General features: G+C 44.8%; 1 protein-coding gene across 1 annotated transcript in view; it reads left to right on the plus strand.

Annotated features, from left to right (window-relative positions):
• The first annotated feature begins 3,352 nt into the window (after positions 1-3,352).
• Positions 3,353-20,758, plus strand: part of LOC128415274 (sterol O-acyltransferase 1-like) — a 64,359-nt gene continuing 46,953 nt past the window's right edge. The window contains exons 1-3 of the mRNA XM_053391295.1: positions 3,353-4,594; positions 5,558-5,695; positions 18,253-18,311. Coding sequence (XP_053247270.1) covers positions 5,575-5,695; positions 18,253-18,311 — 180 coding nt within the window. The 5' untranslated portion in view covers positions 3,353-4,594; positions 5,558-5,574. The remainder of the gene's footprint in view (positions 4,595-5,557; positions 5,696-18,252; positions 18,312-20,758) is intronic.

Here is a 20,758-nt window from a genome sequence, read left to right on the forward strand (position 1 = left end):
GCAGGGACCGAGCAACGGGAGCTCACCCCGTCACGGGGATTCGAACCGCCGACCTTCTGATTGGCAAGTCCTAGGCTCTGTGGTTTAACCCACAGCGCCACCCGCATCCCATCTATAATCCTTAAGGATTACTATAAGTAATCCTTATAGATTACTTTGTGTTTTATTATGTTTCAAAAACAGTGTTTCTGGTGGTGTGAACCGCCCTGAGCAACATTTGGTGGAAAGGTGGGCTATGTGGGCAAGAAATAATAGAAATAAGATTGATAAAGCTGCCTTTCTATCAGGGCACTAAGAGAATTTTTAAAAAAGAAACATTAAAAAGATAATGAGAGAAACAGAGCTGAAATATTGCCTGGGGGAGAACAGGATCCTGGAGACAGGAGTTCAGCGAAACCATTCCAGCTTGAAAGCACTTTGAACAAAGTTGGATGAACCCACTCGGAAGTTCTCCATCCAGCAATGTATTTCGAGCAATTTTGTTGGCAGGGCTGGGTTTCATCTCATCCGCAGCAATGTGTGTGGAGAGGCTAAGCCGCCTTCCCGATGTCAGTGGCTCTGCTGCTGCTTATCTGAATAGGTCGAGGCTGTGCAGCTGCACCAGTGGAACTGCCACCAGCAATTCCGCACTCCTGTGCATCCTCCAACCTCACTGTCACCCGGCCGTCCAGGTAAACAGCAGAATTGCTTTGGGATGCAACAGGCATGTGTTCAAACAGAAGGCTAACTAGATTCTTGTCTTTGACAAGCTAGTCTGTCTGGCAAGGTGTCGATGAGCTTATGCAATGAGATGTGGTGATGATGTCTGACGTATTCATCTTCCTCTGCTGAGTTTTAGGATCAGCACTGGGCATAGCAGAATCGTAGAATTGTAGAGTTGGGTCATCTAGTCCAACCCCCTGCAGTGCAGGAATCTCTGCCGAATGTGGGTCTCGAACCCTCGACCCTGAGATTAAGAGTCTTGTACTCTACTGACTGAGCTGGGCAGTGGTTTTGGTATCTTTCAGAAAGACTTTGGGGCAGATTTATGGAAGGTAGGTCTATGAAAAACTTTCAACCATGAGAGGAAATGGAACCTCCATGTTCAGAGGCAATGTACCCTGAGTGCCAGATGCCTGGGACCTTTATTCTGCTGATACCCTACTGCTTGTGAACTTATGGAGGAACCTGACTGGCCATCTTTGTGTTGAGCTAATCCACCAGTGCGAGTAGATAAATAGGTACCGCTCTGGCAGGAAGGTAAACGGTGTTTCCGTGCGTTGCTCTGGTTCGCCAGAAGCTGCTTAGTCATGCTGGCCACATGACCAGCATGTCTGCGGACAAACGCCGGCTCCCTCGGCCTATAGGAGCTGGGGGCACTGTTATACAGTGGTTCTGCTCCTTCCTCCTGGGCCGTGTTCAGAAAGTGGTGGTGGGGGATGAGTGTTCAGACCCTTTGGCCCTCACTTGTGGGGTGCCTCAGGGTTCCGTCCTCTCCCCCATGCTTTTTAACATCTATATGAAGCCGCTGGGAGAGATCATCAGGGGGTTTGGACTGGGTGTCCATCAATATGCAGATGATACCCAGCTCTACCTCTCTTTCAAATCAGAACCAGTGAAGGCCGTGAAGGTTCTGTGTGAGTGCCTGGAGGCGGTTGGAGGATGGATGGTGGCTAATGGATTGAGGTTGAATCCTGACAAGACAGAAGTACTGTTTTGGGGGGACAGGAGACGGGCTGGTGTGGAGGATTCCCTGGTCCTGTATGGGGTAACTGTGCCCCTGAAGGACCAGGTGCATAGCCTGGGAGTTATTTTGGACTCACAGCTGTCCATGGAGGCGCAGGTCAATTCTGTATCCAGGGCAGCTTTCTACCAGCTCCACCTGGCTGAGACCCTACCTGCCCGCTGACTGTCTTGCCAGAGTGGTGCATGCTCTAGTTATCTCCTGCTTGGACTACTGCAATGTGCTCTACGTGGGGCTACCTTTGAAGGTGACCCAGAAACTACAACTAATCCAGAATGTGGCAGCTAGACTGGTGACTGGGGGCGGCCGCCGAGACCACATAACACTGGTCTTGAAAGACCTACATTGGCTCCTAGTACGTTTCCGAGCATAATTCAAAGTGTTGGTGTTGACCTTTAAAGCCCTAAACAGCCTCGGCCCACTATACCTGAAGGAGCGTCTCCACCCCCATTGTTCTGCCCAGAAACTGAGGTCCAGCACCGAGGGCCTTCTGGCGGTTCCCTCTGTTGGGATACTGCCAGGGAGACAAAGTCCATCACGGCCCCACATCGTCGCCTCCGGACGTCCATCGATCTCCCGTAGACACGCAGTATCAGCAATTAGCGACACAAGCTCCAGAAATAGCTTGCCACGTTCTAGGGCTGATGCACGCTCTTATCAGCAGATAATGCACAACAGAAGATGCACGCAGGAGAGCATTATTTATATAAGTTTATTCTGCGTTAGTGAGAACAGAGAAAAGCATGACTGCCTGCTTCAGCATTTCAGGCAGCGAGAGAGAAAACAAAAGCAACAGAAAACATAAACATCCTGTGAACAGGAAATGCGCAGACTCTGTGACTCACAAAGCCTGCTCCCTTTTAAGGTGGAATGGAAATATCCTAACACCCTCATTGCGAGAAGCAAAGCTACAGGGAACCAGGCAGAGGGCCTTCTCGGTAGTGGTGCCCGCCCTGTGGAACACCCTCCCATCAGATAAACAACTACCTGACATTCAGAAGACAGGGAATATTCAGGGAAGTTTTTAATGTGTGACATCTTACATTTTTGGTCTTTGTGGAAGCCGCCCAGAGTGGCTGGGGAAACCCAGCCAGATGGGCGGGGCACAAATAAATTATTATTATTATAATTATTATTATTATTACTACTACTACTACTATAGAGCGAGATGAGTGCCGCAACCCCAGAGTCCTCCACGACTGGACCTAACGGTCAGGGGTACCTTTAACTTTACCTAATCCACCCGCACTTATGTTTCAGTCAAATACCGCCACCTAATGGCACCTTGCAGAAAACGATATGTATACTTGGGAGATAATGATACATGTGGCCAATGAGCAACCAGATGTTTTAACAGGGGTGTCCTAGGCTGTTGGCTACCTAGGTGCTTCATTCTTTGCTCTTCTGCAGGCTTTGTTACTCTAAATGTAGTGGTAGTAGGTTCAGTTTTTGCTCAAATAGTGGAAAAGAATGCAACAGCAGTGCAAGGAGATTGGGGCAAGAATGCCCTAGTTCAGATGTTTTCATCTATGGCAACAGATGGCAAGCCAATATATCAGGGTTTCCCCCTACTAAACCCCCTTTGTTTCTGCCGCTCTGTGTGGAGACCAAATGCTTTGGGAAGACAAATTTGTAGTGGTGGTATGAGATCATTTGGCCTGGGGTGGAGGCAAGCTTTGTGAAAGAGCTCCACTGCCCCCTTCTTGAGATATGTAGGGTTGCCATCTACTTGTTCTTTTCTTTCCCCCTTTTTTATTACTGCTATGATTCCTCTTGCTACCAACCTATCATGCAATTGCAGAGCAATGTGGAAAGCTTCTTATGCGTAATTCCTACATCCCATGTTACAGTTAAAGGAATAGGAACCAAAACAAGGGGGTGGGGTTGTCAACCTGTGGGTCTACCAGAGACTCTCTGACATTCCTGACTTCTTAAGACCTAAAGCACAGGGCTTTTGTGTTACCGGCAAACTTTAATTATCACCTCCTGTAAAAAGAATGGCTTCCATGCAATACACAGAAGGCAGGATTCAGGAGACATACAAGATAACCAGTTAAGTCATTTCCCACATATGGTGTGTGTGGAGCCTGTATTTACTATTTAAAACACTTTGTCCAGTAGATTCCAGGGTGGTTTACAATAAGCATATATCTTAATCGAAAATAGAAATAAAAACAGCTTGCACAGGTTAGTGCCCTTGTGCCCATGTTACAGACTAGCAATGGGTCTGCTGTTTTCTACCATTAAAACTGCCCTCTTTGGCTGCCCCGTGTGACAAGGTGCTTGCCATATCCTGGTTCCAAAATGGGGTTGCCATATTCTAGTTCCACAAAAAATCTCATGAGGTTGGCTGCCATACTATGAACACTTCCCTTGGCACAAGCTGTATTAAACGCCGTGGGACAGTTTCCTGCGTCAGCTTGCCTTGAATCATTACCGATATCTCCCAACTGTATAGTTTCTGCAAGGTGCCTTTAGGTGGCACTGTTCGACTGAAACATAAGCACTGCTGGATTAGCTAACTAGCCCAGGTGTGCTGAACCATAGTCCCTCCAGATGTTGCTGAACAACCTCCCATCCTCAAAGCTCCCAACCTCCCATCAGCTCTAGCAAGCATAGCCAATGTCCAAGGATGCTGGGAGTTGTCCTTTGGCAACATCTGGAGGACTAAAGGTTCCCCCTGCGTGATTTAGTCCACCATTCTGTTTCCAAAGGGGGCAGCGACGTGTCTGGTTCCCATCTCCTCCTCCGGCTTCTCCTCCTCTTTCGCCTACATGCCCTGAAGGCAGAGGTGGAGCCAAGCTATATAGCGCTCCCCTCCGCTTGCGGAGCTGCAAAAGACGCAAGGAGGAGAGAGACACGGAGACTCAGGTGGGCGCTGCGGGGACGGTGGTGATGGGACTCGGGCTGGGGCGAAGGGCGAGGGGCGGTCAAGGGCTGGAGAGGGGGCGCAGGTACCCCTCCTGAATCTCCCGGTCGCCGTCGAGAGGGAGCGATGGCGTGCGGAGAGAGGGAGAAGGAGCGAAGGAAGCCTGCTGGTCCCCTCTTCCTCCTCTCCTTTCCGTGCGTAAAGGCTGAGCCCACCGGGTTCCAAGCTGGGAAGTGGGAGCCATAGTTTTCTAACTTGGATGAAATGGAAAACTATGGTTATTTGTACGATTTCTGGTTTAATTACAGCTTGGGGAAAGGGCTCTGTAGTTGGGCAAAAGGTTTGTTAAGGATCATCAGAACTGGCAGCAAAAAAGTGCTGCGTATGTGTGATTTATCCCTCTAAACTGAGATGTCACCTTAAACACAAGGGCTGCAAGTGGCGAAATCTTATCCTTATGGAAGATTTTAAAGGAACAAAGATTGGGTCAGATAACATTTCCTGCAACTTTAACTTCCATCAATAATCAACCAAAACAAATCTTTTGAAAGATACAAGTTTAAGGCAGCTTTTTAACCATACATCCTGATAATGTTGTTAGATTACAAGTCCCATCATTCCTAGCTAGGAAAACAAGCGGTCAGAGATTATGGGAGTTGTAGTCTAGCAACATCTGGGGACCCAACCAAGATTGAGAGAGGCTGGTTCAGAGAGTGAAGGGAACAGTTTGTGGTTTTGAACAAACCCTATCCTCTACTTTCACAACTTTCATCAGTCTGAAGTGGTGTATTTAGAAATGTTTTCTGGCAGCCAGGAGGCCTAGGGACTTGTTTTGTAAAAGAAAGATTGAGAGAGCACTGAGGTTCTTAGAATGATTATAATTATACATCATATAATAAAGAACGATAAGTGCATGGTCATAAAAAGCTGAGGTACTTCATACAAGTAAATTTTGTCCTCTGCAGTGCGTTAGCCTGACACCATGGTGGGTGAAGAAAATATCTCTGTAAGGAATCGCCGATCAACTTATGAGACTGCAGAAGAGAAAGAAGACTTGTCAAAGAGGCATGAAGCAGACTGGTCTTTCCCACAATCAAGCAATGGTGAGATTTCTTCATCAGTAACTGCAGAGATCTTACCTGATTTAGCAGATGAAATGATAAGCAGTGACATGATTTTAAATCTGCATGTGAACAAAAGATCTGAAGTAAATATGAATCTAATTGTTTCCGGTGTTCACCATGTTCACTCTGAATCAAACTTTGTTGACTACAACCCAGTGCATGTATCTTTGGTGGTGTAGTTCAACGTGGTACTCAGCCAGTTCTGAGTGTGTTTGCCTTGTGCTAATAACTTGACCTTAGCACTGTGTTTGTTCCCTGACTAGTTTTCTTTTAGCTGTGTACCAAATTTGTGAAGCCAGCGGAGGGGATTCTTCTAGAGAACTTTTATGACCTGACTAGGAAACGCATTGTAATGGGTATGAGTTACTCGTGCGTAAACTGCCGCCTCTCTAATAATAATAATAATAATAAATTTTATTTATATCCCGCCCTCCCCAGCCGAAGCTGGGCTCAGGGCGGCTAACAACAATAAAACAATACAAAAGTACAACACAAACAACACTCTAAAATCATTCATTATAAAATTAATTAAATTCAAGCCACTGGCCACTATTGGGCCAGAGCTCCGCGAAGATTGCCGAGGGAGGGAGTCAGGCTGTGCCCTGGCCAAAGGCCTGGCGGAACAGCTCTGTCTTGCAGGCCCTGCGGAAAGATGTCAAGTCCCGCAGGGCCCTAGTCTCTTGTGACAGAGTGTTCCACCAGGTCGGAGCCACAGCCGAAAAAGCCCTGGCTCTAGTTGAGGCCAGCCTAACTTCTCTGTGGCCTGGGACCTTCAAGATATTTTTATTTGAAGACCGTAAGTTTCTCTGTGGGGCATACCAGGAGAGGCGGTCCCGTAGGTACGAGGGTCCTAGGCCGTATAGGGCTTTAAAGGTTAAAACCAGCACCTTAAACCTGATCCTGTACTCCACCGGGAGCCAGTGCAGTTGATATAGCACCGGATGAATGTGATCTCGCAGCGAAGACCCCGTAAGGAGTCTCGCTGCAGCATTCTGCACCCGCTGGAGTTTCTGGGTCAGTCTTAAGGGCAGCCCCACGTAGAGCGAGTTACAATAATCCAGTCTGGAGGTGACCGTCGCGTGGATCACAGTGGCTAGGTCAGGGCGAGAGAGGTAAGGAGCCAACTGCTTAGCTTGGCGGAGATGGAAAAATGCCGCCTTTGTTATAGCTGCAATCTGCGCCTCCATGGAAAGGGAGGTGTCGAAGATTACACCCAAACTCTTAACGGACGGTGCTGGCACTAACTGCGCCCCCGCAAGAGATGGGAGTTGCCCCCCCAATCCCATATCGTCCCGTCCCAGCCACAGGACCTCTGTCTTCGAAGGATTTAGCTTACCTAACCCTAACCCAGCCCAAAACTCCGGACAAGCTGGGCGAGGGGGCGCATAAAGATGTTGAAAAGCATTGGGGAGAGTATCGCACCCTGAGGTACTCCACACACCAAGGAGTGGCGCGATGACAATTCCCCCCCAAGCGCCACCCTCTGTCCCCGACCAGAGAGAAACGAGCGCAGCCATTGAAGGACTGTGCCCTGGATCCCCACGTCGGCAAGGCGGTGGTCCAGAAGTTCATGATCGACCATGTCGAAAGCTGCTGACAGATCTAGAAGAATCAGCAGCCCCGACCCGCCTCGATCCAGCTGTCTACGAAGATCATCTGTTAGGGCAACCAGAGCTGTCTCGGTCCCATGACCAGCGCGGAAGCCCAGCTCCGGCTGGCTGTCTCAGTCGCTGGCAGAATCTGTCTGTGGGCATTTCTTAAACCTCTTCCAGCATAAAAGCCGTTTGACTCCCAATCTCCTCCTCCTCTCACTGCGCGGGAGTCTTCTGCGCAGGGAGGGTGTGGGTAGTGGGGGACCTGTGCTCTCCTCACTGATGTCCAGTGAAGAGTCCCGGAGCTCTCTCTCCGCTTCCCCAATCTGCCCCCCTTTATCCCTGGTGTTGCGCTGATTTCCTTCCCCCTCTACCGAGCTGCTTCTCCCCCTGGTGCTTGGTCCTTCGCCAGCAGAATCTGGGAGCCTCCCCTTCGCCTCTCGCTCTGATGTCAGTTCCCTGACACGCATCTATACTTAAATTATCCGTATTGTAGTTTTTGTTTCAACAGCTACCAGATATTTGCCTCAAGATGTGAATACTGGCATTCATTGCTAAGCTTGTTTACTCAAATTCAAGCTGGGTGTGAAACTGCCTTCTACTGAGTTGGACCAGCAGTTCATCTCACCCAGTACTGCTTACTCAGACAGGCAGTAGCTCTTCAGGCCACGTTATTGTGGTCGGGTGGGATTCCACCAAGTCTTTGTGTGCACAGAATGAGGTCCACTCGCCCAACCAGCCTTTCCCTGCCCGCGGGCCTTAGGTTGCCGATCCCTGGTGTAGATGCAATGATGAGATTTCTTTATTAGTAACTGCAGAAATCTTATCTGAATGAATATAAGAATTTATCAGTGGATTTATTTTGAATCTGCAAATGAACAAAAGTTCTGAAGTACAGTAAATAGGAATTCTTCCTCAGATCTTAAATAATGGATTGTTTCCAGTGTTCACAATGTCCAATGGGTCTACTATGAGTAAAACTTTGTTACAACCCAATACATGTATTTTGGCTTTCCAATCTTTCTGGACCTGTTGGCACATCTGTAAAGTGGGTTGATTGTTGTGTTGCTACACACACCCTACGTCAATGCACATCTTGTAAACTATCTTTGTCTTGTACGACAAAGCACATCTTGTAAACTATTTTATCATTTGTGATAGGAAAAAATGCTGCTTTCAAGCCAAGTTTTGGTGTGTGGGTTGTGGGTGTGTAATATTGTGGGTGCCTGGGATGGCCTCTGCTGACTCGTGCACTTAGGGTTGTCATATCGATGACCACTGGATTCTAACCATAGCTGAGAACTCAAATGACAAATTGAGTTATGATGAATTTGCGTAGCTGGCAAATTGTGTTTTCAAGCTGCTCCTGTTTTCTAGCCTCACAGCACTCAACATTGTAAGCTCAGTCCTCTTTGAAAGCTCAGACTCTGTCTCCAGGGAACAGGACCTTTGGGAGGCTGAGCGATGGCCCTAATTGTGGTCTGTCAATTTGAAAATAAAACACATTTCAAAGGGGTATAGGATGTTGATTCTCATCCCAGGCTTCCACAGCTGACTCCTCTGCATCTCCATACTTCATTCTCTGGACTCTTTCTGTGCTGCATGTGAAGCCTGCACAGTGTCCTACTTCTGGTGGGCTATGTGTACAGATGTGCATTGTTGCACTATGACAGCCTTCACTAACCTTGTGCCTTCCAGGTGCTTGGATGGGGGTTGTGGTCCAAAACATGTCATGGCACCAGGTTGGCAAAGGCTGTAGCATCAGAAGGAAATGTTGCCAGCGATGGGATGCTGAAACCGCAGGAGGAAGAAACATGTGCCTACTCCACAATTTAACCAGTGCCCTACATACATCTCATACAGTTCATTCCCATCTTCAATCACAGATATGATTTCTTACATCTTTTATCATCTCCCCAGCATCATGTTCCACCAACTTTGTGTCAGAGACTGGTCAGAGGAGGATGTTGGAGACCGCCTCCCTAGCTTGACCCTTCCGGGGAGGAGGAAGACAGTATAGATTTACAACAGGGGTTTGAAGGAGGTCATAGCTCAGAGGCAGATGAGGGGGAAAGCTGGGAAATCATGGGGGAGCCAGAACAACACTCGGCTGACAGGTTGTTATTAGAAAGCATCCCAGACCTTCCATCTCCCAGAACCCGGCGAGCCTTAAAAGTAGGAGAGCAAAGAGCTCAAAGACAGAGGGCACGTAGCAGCACCTGTAGGAGAGACGGTGAGAATGACGAATGAGGAAGTTGGAGAGACGGGGTGTGTGTGTGCGGTGGAGATTGACTCGGGACAACGCCATTATCCAAGAGGCTGGGTTCTATAGCCTCTCTCTGTAAATACTGAATAAAAAGCAGACGGTAAGAAATATTCCCTTGTCTTTATACGTTCCTGGGCAAGCAGCCGGAAGTCGCTGGCAGCCGCTTGACACCTTGCTCAGAAAATTGATATCATTCCTCATAGACCTTTCTCTTAAGTACTCCTTTGTATCATTACTACTCCGTTCACAAATTCCTTGACTTGATGTCCTAAAGAAAATAGACTTGAAAGACTCCATGTTAGGTCTTGAAAGGCAGTGTAAAGGGGGGTGGGGAATACCCATCAATGCAAATTCCAAAATAATTGTTTATGGAATCCCATTTTGGGACATATTCAGTTTGTCATGCATAATGAATCTTCTTATCTCCAATTATCTTATCTCCAATTGTAAAGATTGTTAGGAGAGGTGCTTCTTGAGGTTCCACAGCCAGGAGCAGCGCATTGTGTAGTAACAGTGGGACACATATAGTCCTTTCCTTTTGGTGCCAACTTAAAATGGTTTTCCCTGGCATTTACATGATGTAAATTCTGGAACTGCCCACATTTTAAAAGGTTTTTCATATCTCCTCTCAGTCTCCTCTTCTCCAGGCTAAACATACTCAGCTCCCTCAACCGTTCCTCATAAGGCTTGGTTTCCAGACCCTTAATCATCTTGGTTTCCCTCCTCTGAATGCTTGGATAAACTCAGGATTAAATTGATAAAAAGCAACCAGTGCATTCCATCAGTATTTCTTGTTGGTTATGAAGTTTAAAAAACTTTAGCAATGTTATTAACTCAGGTCACATGGCCACTCTTTTCTTTTCTTGAGTTAAAAAAAAGCCTTTGTGCCTTTGATGTGAATATACCCGTTTAATTGTTCACACCAGCAGCAACCACCCTCAAGCTTCCCTCCATGGGTGGGAAAGCAATTAATCACCTCCTCCCACCCCCATGTTGCTGTTGCAATCTGTTTAACAGTCCCCTGCCTGGTTTTCCTAAAATTCCTCCCCACAAGAGTCTGGAGGGTTGTCATGCACTTCTGCCTCCTTCTCTGCCTTCTCCTCAGTTGGTAACGCACGAGACTCTTAATCTCAGGGTTGTGGGTTTGAGCCCCACGCTGAGCAAAAGATTCCTGCCTGCATTGTAGGAGGCTGGACTAGATGACCCTCATGGTCCCTCCCAACTCTGCAATTCTATGATTCCCCTGTAATTTTAGCACTGTATAGCAACAATAGGCTACATTGCAGGGCGGTAGTAGCCCATGCTTCCTCAGGCACAGTACTCCCTGTGCAACATGGATATTGCTTGTGTGATAAATTTCTTTCCAGCACTTGCCAGTTACAGCTCTGACTTCACTCATTGGCTAAAATCTCTAAAATGTAGGAGCAGGCTCAAATCTCACAAAACAATTTCTTTGAATGGTGTCTGTGTGCTTTGCTTTATAGCTTTCATTCTACAAGGGCTAAAGGGCTTGCAGAGTGTCTTTGCATGTGTGTGTGTGTGTGTGTGTGTGTGCGCTGATGTCTCTGCATGATACCTTCCAACTGAGCAATTAGCTGTTGGAGAGGGGAAGCCCTTGCTGGCAATGCCTGCCCAAAGGTTCTTGCCAAGGTACGTGACTTTTTAGATCCTTCTGTCACAGAAGGATGACGTGTAGTTGCCCCCATCTTGTTTGTATGGATTAAAATCACTGCAGAGGGCTCCGAGGGTGAGAGGCATAGCTGGCAGGGATGCAGAACCACTTGTCCTCATATTGTTGGACTCCCAACTCCCAGGATGGCTAGTGGTCAGGGAGCTGGATACCATCTTAACACAGGTGCCTAAGAAAGATAAAGTCATCCTCCTGGGTGATTTTAATGCAAGAGTTGGGTGAGATTTTGATCTGTGGCCTGGAAATATTGGGAAAGAAGGAATTGGCAACAGCAACCAGAACGGAATCCTACTTTTAACTCTTAAGACCGTATTCATGGAAGACGCCTCTCAAAAGTAGGTGATGATACAAAAAGGTATAAGATGCGTCTAGGTACAGTGGTACCTCTGGTTACGAACTTAATTTGTTCCAGAGGTCCGTTCTTAACTTGAAACCGTTCTTAACCTGAGGTACCACTTTAACTAATGGGGCCTCCTGCTGCTGCTGCTGCACCGCTGCCGTGCGATTTCTGTTCTCATCCTGGGGCAAAGTTCTTAACCCGAGGTACTACTTTCGGGTTAGCAGAGTCTGTAACCCGAAGTGTTTGTAACCTGAGGTACCACTGTATTCCATGCCTACAGCAAGAAGAAATTGCACTTGCATCATTGTTCTAGGTGAGTGTCCCTGCTGCAGCCCTCTTGAGCTTGAAGATAAAGAGGAATATGTTGAAATGAGCTTGGAGTGTCTTGTATGCACAGTGCAACATAAACAAGCAGTGCAACATAAACAAGCAGCCTCTTTCCTTTTACCTCTTGGAACTATGCCCATCAGAACCTACTGAAGAGGGAGGCATCATGTGCGTACATTTGTGGCACGTCTTCCCTGTTACAAGTGTGTTAACAGTGGCTACCCATCCTGTCTGCACATGTCTGCAGAGCTTGTTGCAACAATTAATTCCGGCAATAATTGTTGCAATAATTAAGACCTACCTTTGGCAATGTATGTGATGTAGCAATAAATGATGTTCAAAGATGTTTGTCACAGTGCCAATGATACATTACATTTTGCGGAGGACTTGGTGCTAATTGCTGAGACCACTGGATTTCTGAAAGACAACCTTCAATACCCTGAGGTAGAGGAAGATGAGGAAAGAACAGCAAAGAAAACTAAAATTGAGATTTATTCTCTTATATAAAACTGCACAAAAAACAAGTGCTAAACTTGGTGCTATTTTACCTATCACTCTGTATAAAGAAAAGTATAATTCAAATGCTTTTCACCAACTAAAGTTTTTAATTTTAGGAGGTGAAAAACACCTTTTCCCTTACAGGGTATGTGGGGGTGGTGAAGCTCCAGCCTGTGGAATAATCTTTTTTTAAAATAATTTTTATTAAGAATTTCAGCATAACAATTTATCAAAGACATATCATCCTAATTTCCCCCCTAATTTCCCCTCCCCCCTCCCCTGGAAAAACCGACCCTCCCACCCCCGCCCAGATTTCCCTCAGCTTCTCCCTCTGGTTTTTCAGCACGTTATTCTCTGTATATTATAAAATTGTAAAGATCCTTAACTTATCTGTCTATATGTTACCAATAACACCGTATTTTTCACCCCATAGGGTGCACCGGCCCATAGGGCGCACCTAGTTTCTTGGGGGGGAAATAAAGAAAAAATATTTTATTTCCCCCCGCAGGCGCGGGGCTGGGGCAGGGGAAGCCCGAGCTTCCCCCAACCCCAGCCCCTAGAACAGGCTGCTATCCGCAAGCCTTGGGAGCCCGGCGGGAAGTCGTGCCGGTCTCCCCAGGCTTGCGAATATCTGCCCGAAGTCGCGCAGCTCTTCCACGGCTTGCGGAGAGCTGCGCGAAGCCCGAAGCCTGCAGTCAGCTCTCTGCAAGCTGTGGGAGAGTTGCGCGACTTCTCGCCGGGCTCCCACGGCTTGCGGATAGCTTCCTGAAGCCTGCATTCACCCCATAGGACGCACACAAAAAGTGCGTCCTATAGGGCGAAAAATACAGTAAATTTGTGTTTGTTTATTCAAAACCTGCCAAGGTTTTTTGTTGTTTCTTTAAGTACTTTGTAAAAGGTTCCCATTCTTCTTTAAAGTCACAGTTGTTCTTATCACGCAGTTTGTGCGTCAGTTTTGCCAGTTCCACATAGTCCATCAAGTTCCCTTGCCACAGTTCTTTTGTCAGGATTTCTTCATTCTTCCATCCTTGTGTTATTAAGACTCTTGCCGCCATTGTCGCATACATGAATATGTTCTTCAATTTCCTTGGCTGGTCTTTTCTGACAATCCCTAACAAAAATGCTTCAGGCTTTTTTACAAATGTTAATTGGAACATTTTCTTCAATTCATTGTATATCATTTCCCAATTTTTTAAAATTTCGCTACAATCCCACCACATATGATAAAAGTCCCTTCTTTTTTCTTACATTTCCAACATATATTTGAGCCAGTTTTGTACATTCTTGCTATCTGTACTGGTGTTATATACCATCTAGACATCGTTTTCATATACAGTGGTATCTCGGGTTAAGTACTTAATTCATTCTGGAGGACTGTTCTTAACTTGAAACTGTTCTTAACCTGAAGCACCACTTTAGCTAATGGGGCCTCCTGCTGCTGCCGCGCCGCCGGAGCACGATTTCTGTTCTCATCCTGAAGCAAAGTTCTTAACTTGATGTACTATATCTGGGTTAGCGGAGTTTGTAACCTGAAGCGTATGTAACCTGAAGCGTATGTAACCTGAAGCGTATGTAACCCGAGGTACCACTGTAGCTTTCTTTCAGTAAAGAACAGTCTGTAAATTTTAAATCAATTTTCCACAATCTTTCCCAATCTTCAAACATTATGTTATGGCCTATATCTTGTGCCCATTTAATCATGACTGATTTCACCTCCTCATCTTTTGTTTCCCATTCTAGCAGAATACTGTATGCGCCTTTCAGCAACTTTACTTTCCCTTCCACAACTTGCTTCTGAAATCTAGATGTCGTATAACTGAATCCTTTCTTGTTATCTTCTCTGTATATCTCGTGTAGTTGCCAATAATGTAACCAACTCTGAAAATGATCTCTTAATTTCCATTTTCCTTCTTGATTCTTTAAAAGTCAGCATACGTAAGCCACTTTCCTTTCTTTCCAAGTGGTTTGAGCAGTAAAGCTTCGCGTGGTGAAAACCACCAAGGAGCCTTCTGTTCTAATAAATCTTTATATCACTCCCATACTCTCATTAGTGATTTCTTAATTATGTGATTATAAAAACTTTTATGTACTTTCCCTTTCCCATGCCATATATATGCATGCCAACCAAATCTATTGTCATGTCCTTCCAGATCTAATGCTTCTTGCTTTTCCAACTTCATCCAGTCCCTAATCCATACCAAACATGCAGCTTCATAATATAATTTAAAGTCTGGGAGGGCAAAACCGCCTCTATCTTTTCAGCCTGTAGAATAAGCTTTGCCCATTAGGGGTCCAATGTGGCTTACAAGGCCATTTCAGGATTCAGGAAGGGATTTGCATGAAAACACCCTGCTTTGTTTTAGCAAGGGATTCCAATGCAAATCCCTTCCTGATTTAGGAGATGGTTGGCATTGGAAAGGAAGGGCATTCAAAGAACTCAGTGCTACCCTTTCAACCTCCAAAATCTGGAAGTTTTCGAACGAAATGAGACAGTTTTCAAACAGCCCAGTATGAACCTGTATGAACCTTTGGTTTGCAAAGCTCATCACTGTGGTTTGTGGTTCTGAAATCACTTTTTGAAAGCAAAGCATCACCTGATATGATAGCAATGACAGGTGGTGAGCGTTAGGTGTAATGAGCAGTAACCAAGCTCATCTTTTGATCTTAAGCAATCTGTATTTAATGAATCTTGTGATGCCATAACCAGAGATTTAACAACCGGTAAGTACAGTATGCTCCAGGGATTGTGTTTTTGATTTTTCAAAAGGGCATGCTATCAGAGGACTCAGTTAGACTGATAGAGAAAAAGCAATTTATATGTGTTGTATGTGCAATGTAACATTTTGCCACCAGATGACGACGTGGAGTCCTGTTTTTCTCTACCTGTTTTAAATTTACAATGCTTTAAACTAAAACGCTTATTTGATGTGTCTACATCCAGCCAGAGTTTAGTGATCTAGCGTATTTTTATTGTTTGTTGTTTGTTGTTTAGTCGTGTCCGACTCTTCATGACCCCATGGACCAGAGCACGCCAGGCACCTCTGTCCTCCACTACCTCCCGCAGTTTGGTCAAACTCATGGTGGTAACCTCGAAAACACTATCCAACCATCTCGTCCTCTGTCGCCCCCTTCTCCTTGTGCCCTCCATCTTTCCCAGCATCAGTGTCTTCTCCAGGGAGTCTTCTCTTCTCATGAGGTGGCCAAAGTACTGGAGCCTCAGCTTCACGATCTGTCCTTCCAGTGAGCACTCAGGGCTGATTTCCTTAAGAATGGATGCGTTTGATCTTCTTGCAGTCCATGGGACTCTCAAGAGTCTTCTCCAGCACCATAATTCAAAAGCATCAATTCTTCGGCGATCAGCCTTCTTGATCGTCCAGCTCTGACTTCCATACATCACTACTGGGAAAACCATGGCTTTAACTATAAGGACCTTTGTTGTCAAGGTGACGTCTCTACTTCTCAAGATGCTATCTAGGCCTGTCATTGCCCTTCTCCCAAGAAGCAGGCGTCTTTTAATTTCGTGGCTGCTGTCACCATCTGCAGTGATCATGGAGCCCAAGAAAGTAAAATCTCTCACTGCCTCCATTTCTTCCCCTTCTATTTGCCAGGAGGTGATGGGACTAGTGGCCATGATCTTCGTTTTTTTGATGTTGAGCTTCAGACCATATTTTGCGCTCTCCTCTTTCACCCGCATTAAAAGGTTCTTTAATTCCTCCTCACTTTCTGCCATCAAGGGTGTGTCATCTGCCCATATCTGAGGTTGTTGATATTTCTTCCGGCAATCTTAATTCCAGCTTGGGATTCATCCAGCCCAGCCTTTCGCATGATGTATTCTGCATATAAATTAAATAAGCAGGGAGATAAAATACAGCCTTGTCATACTCCTTTCCCAATTTTGAACCAATCAGTTGTTCCATATCCAGTTCTAACTGTAGCTTCTTGTCCCACATAGAGATTTCTCAGGAGACAGATGAGGTGATCAGGCACTCCCATTTCTTTAAGAACTTGCCATAGTTTGCTGTGGTCGACACAGTCAAAGGCTTTTGCATAGTCAATGAAGCAGAAGTAGATGTCTTTCTGGAACTCTCTAGCTTTCTCCATAATCCAGCGCATGTTTGCAATTTGGTCTCTGGTTCCTCTGCCTCTTCTAAATCCAGCTTGCACTTCTGGGAGTTCTCGATCCACATACTGCTTGAGCCTTCCTTGTAGAATTTTAAGCATAACCTTGCTAGCGTGTGAAATGAGTGCAATTGTGCGGTAGTTGGAACATTCTTTGGCACTGCCCTTCTTTGGGATTGGGATGTAGACTGATCTTCTCCAATCTTCTGGCCACTGCTGAGTTTTCCAAATTTGCTGGCATATTGAGTGTAGCACCTTAACAGCATCATAGATTTTTATTGTTTACTTGATATTTACAGTTTGATGATTGGGGTCCCACACTTGGAGGAGAAAACAATTTATTGTGGGGTGCAAGAAACTCAGACCACATCCAAACATGTGAAAGGAAACAGTTATAGCTTCACAGAACACAGAAAGATTCAACACCTCCAATTATAGCATTCCACCTATCATGTCAACTCCTGAGGAATGCAAATTGTGATCAACATGCTCTTGCGTGATCAACTTGTAGGCAGCTGCACTTTGATACCCTTATTTTGTCATACATTGCTTAAGCAAGCATTGCCCAATTTATCATCCTAGTTTCCAGTGATATAGCAAGCTCAATAGTTCACATAGCAAGTTCTTCACTTATCAAGCTGGTGGCTTAAGCAGAACCTCAGGCATTCCTGGCACTTTCCTACATGCTTACTTAGAGCTCAGCAAAACCAAGCTAAAGGGGATTTCATCAATAAAAAGGATTTTTATTTTTCATTTGTTAATATGAATGTTCCCTTCCCTAGTTTGGCTGGAATTTTGTTCAAGATATGCCCAAATACAATTGCTGAATGCTTGTTTAATGAGAGGAATTTCAAGAAGAACCATCTAACTGCAATTCTGCAGAAACAATTTTGTTTTTGTTTTCAGAAAAACTTATTTCTATGCATTGTACACTTGTTTTGTCACAGTTGAATGTCTTGTGTGCACCGTCTCTGCCGTCTTGCTCTCACTTGGCTAGTGAACTGGTGCCTGGGCTGTACCACTTGAGGGTACAGGGGGCAAGCGGTACATGGATGGTTGAATCATATAGATGTCCGGCAGGTGGCCAAGCTAGAATCCTTCTCCCTAGCACCTCCTTTTTTTAGTATTTGGGTAAAGGGCCCATTTGGCCCATTAGGTCCAATCGTGGCTGACTCTGGGGTTGCGGTGCTCATCTCACTTTATTGGCCGAGGTAGCCGGCGTACAGCTTACGGGTCATGTGGCCAGCATGACTAAACCGCTTCTGGCGAACCAGAGCAGCGCACGGAAACGCCGTTTACCTTCCCACCGGAGCGGTACCTATTTATCTACTTGCACTTTGACTGCTTTCGAACTGCTAGGTTGGCAGGAAGTATTTGGGTAGATAAGTTTAAATGATCTGCCCCAATTAACTATGGTTTTAATGCACTCTAGGAAGCGAAGCCTTGGAAATTGGAATAGGTTGTTTTTCCTTTTGGTCAGTAGCGGACAACTAATACAGGTACATCTGAGCAGGGGAATAAGTGAAAGTTTTAAGGCTAGTAACTTTTGTGGACTTACTTGCAGCACTGATATTAAAATACTTTAAATTTCCAGTTTGCATACTTTTCCTGTTTTGCCTTTCATACTTGCGGACAACTTTTATTTATTTATTTATTGTATTTATCATTGAAAATACAGCAACGATTTGTTTTTTCCCCTCTTAGGTCATGTTGACGTTGACCATTTGGTCACTCGAAAGATGCAGCTTTTGGTGGAGGCTGAGGTAAACTTAATCTGAATTGTAGTTAATATGAGTTGACCAGGAGGAATCCCTAGATAGCAAAAGAAACCTCCCATTTGTGACAGATCTATGCATAGTATGGGCCTGTTAGAAATCCTAAATCCTGTAAATTGGGAGTCACTGAAACTGGGACTGCTGAAAGATTTCCTCAAATGCAAAAATTATAAACTTACTTATTCAAACCTTTATTAGGCATTATACAAATAAAACGATAAAAGAGAAAGAAACATATAAAAGCCTTGAGATATAAACAGAAAGGCAGCAGTTGGCTACATACATATATATATATATACATATAAAATCAGTGGTTTTCCTTGTTAACCTGCTCCTTGGAGGACTGCTACCAAAAACTCGGCTACCCCCGCCGTTACCCTTTGGTCAACGTCGGATAGGCAGAATCCCACACATCCACCTTGTTGGGGCTCCAGACCACCCAGAAGAGGGGACAGCACGCGTTGACGGAGCGTACTGTACAATGGGCACTGAAAGAGAATGTGCTCTACCGTGTCCGGGACATTCATAGAACATCTGCAGAATCTCTTATTTCTAGGGATGTTTTGATATCTTCCCCTGACAAATGCTGAGGGAAAAACATTCAAACGGGCCAGCATAAAAGCCCTACGTTGGGCTGGAATTATTAATTTGGTGACGTAATTGGCTCTGCTATCTAAGATATTTAAATCATAGAATATGGGCGAACAAATTTTGTTTACAGCTGCCATAATATTTTGCCTCTCGACATCCTTTAGTCTAGTTAGGATATTATGGAAAATGTATTGCTCATTAGAATTGTACAGGGGCTCCAGCTCGATGCCTAAAGATTCAATCTTTTTTTCGAGGTACTGATACCATCTTGATTTGTAGGAGTCTTTGAGCAAATCAGCGAGCAGACTTGATGGAGGGCAGCGAAAATGGCAGCGTAACCAGTACTTTATTGAGGTGGACCAGGCCCAATATTCCATTGTGTGTATGCCTATTTCTGCACACATTGTTTCATATTTGATCACAGCTGGGAGTCCAAGAATACGTCTCAGAAAGCTGGAGTGAATCTTTTTTAGATCACTATTATATGCTTGGACCCATAGCGGGATTCCATAGAGTATCTGGGATTGCACTTTTGTTTGGAATATCTGATTGGCCGCAGGAATAAATTGATTGCCTTTCTGATAATAAAAACGGGCAACAGCTGATGAGGTGCACTTTGCCTGTTTTATGGCATTTGTGCAATGATTTGCCCACCCTAAATTGCTCTGGAATAAGATTCCCAGATACCTATAGATTTTCACTTGTTGAATTTCCTGCCCTCTTATTTTCCATTTCTCTAATTTCCAACCATTCGAGAAGACCAAAATTTTTGTCTTCTCGTAATTTATAGAGAGCTTGTTACATTCGCAGTAAAGGATCAGAGAAGATATAAGGCGTTTCAGACCCAAGCTCGTTAATGATAGTAGAACAGCATCGTCTGCGTATAATAATAGAGAAACTGGTTTCTGATTAAGTTTAGGGGCATGTGATTCTATTTTTTGAAGGTGATCTGGCAAATCTGATAAAAATAAATTAAATAGGAAGGGGGCAAGAATACACCCTTGTTTTACCCCTTTCGAGTTTGGGATGTCTGATGAAAGGTGACCTTTGGTGTTAAGTTTGACTTGACAGATATTGGAAGAGTATAAATTTTTTATTAGGATCAATAAGCGCTGATCAATTTTTAATTCTGCGAGTTTCCTCCACAGCTTTGGGCGGTCAATTGAGTCAAATGCACCACGAAAATCTACAAAAGCAGCATATATCTTAGATTGCCTTTGAGATCTGTATTTTTCAACCAAATGCATAAGTATAAGGCAATGGTCTAATGTAGAGCAACCTTTGGAGAAACCTATTTGTTCTTTCCCTGGTAAATTTAGATTTTTCATCCAGGTAAGGAGTTTAGATAAAAGGTGCTTAGCGTAGATTTTCCCTATCACTGATAATAGGCTTATCGGTCTATAATTCCTTGGTTCTTTTGGGTCGCCATTTTTAAAGATTGGGATAATTATTGATCTTAACCATATCTCAGGTATGATCCCATATTTATCTATGAGAGTAAACAATTGAGCTAAGGGTTCTGCCCACCAATCTATATAGGTCTTAAATAATTCTATTGGTAGACCGTCTGGCCCAGGAGATTTCCCCGATTTGAAATTTTTAACTATCTCTCTAATTTCCTCTTCTTCTACCCTTGGCCACTCCTGGAGTTTATTGATTTTATTTTTAGTGGTTTCATTTCCTTTAAGTTCACTGTGTAGATTGTTAAATACCGATGTAAAATATTGGGACCATTTGGATTCTGCAATTGGTGGTAGAGTTAGTTGATTTTCGGGTTTCAATCCTCCGTACACTAGGTTCCAGAACGCTTTGTTATTTTTACTCTGAATTGAGTCGAGTAATTG

This window comes from Podarcis raffonei, chromosome 6 (genome assembly GCF_027172205.1).
Source record: "Podarcis raffonei isolate rPodRaf1 chromosome 6, rPodRaf1.pri, whole genome shotgun sequence".
In the NCBI taxonomy this organism is placed as follows: domain Eukaryota; kingdom Metazoa; phylum Chordata; class Lepidosauria; order Squamata; family Lacertidae; genus Podarcis; species Podarcis raffonei.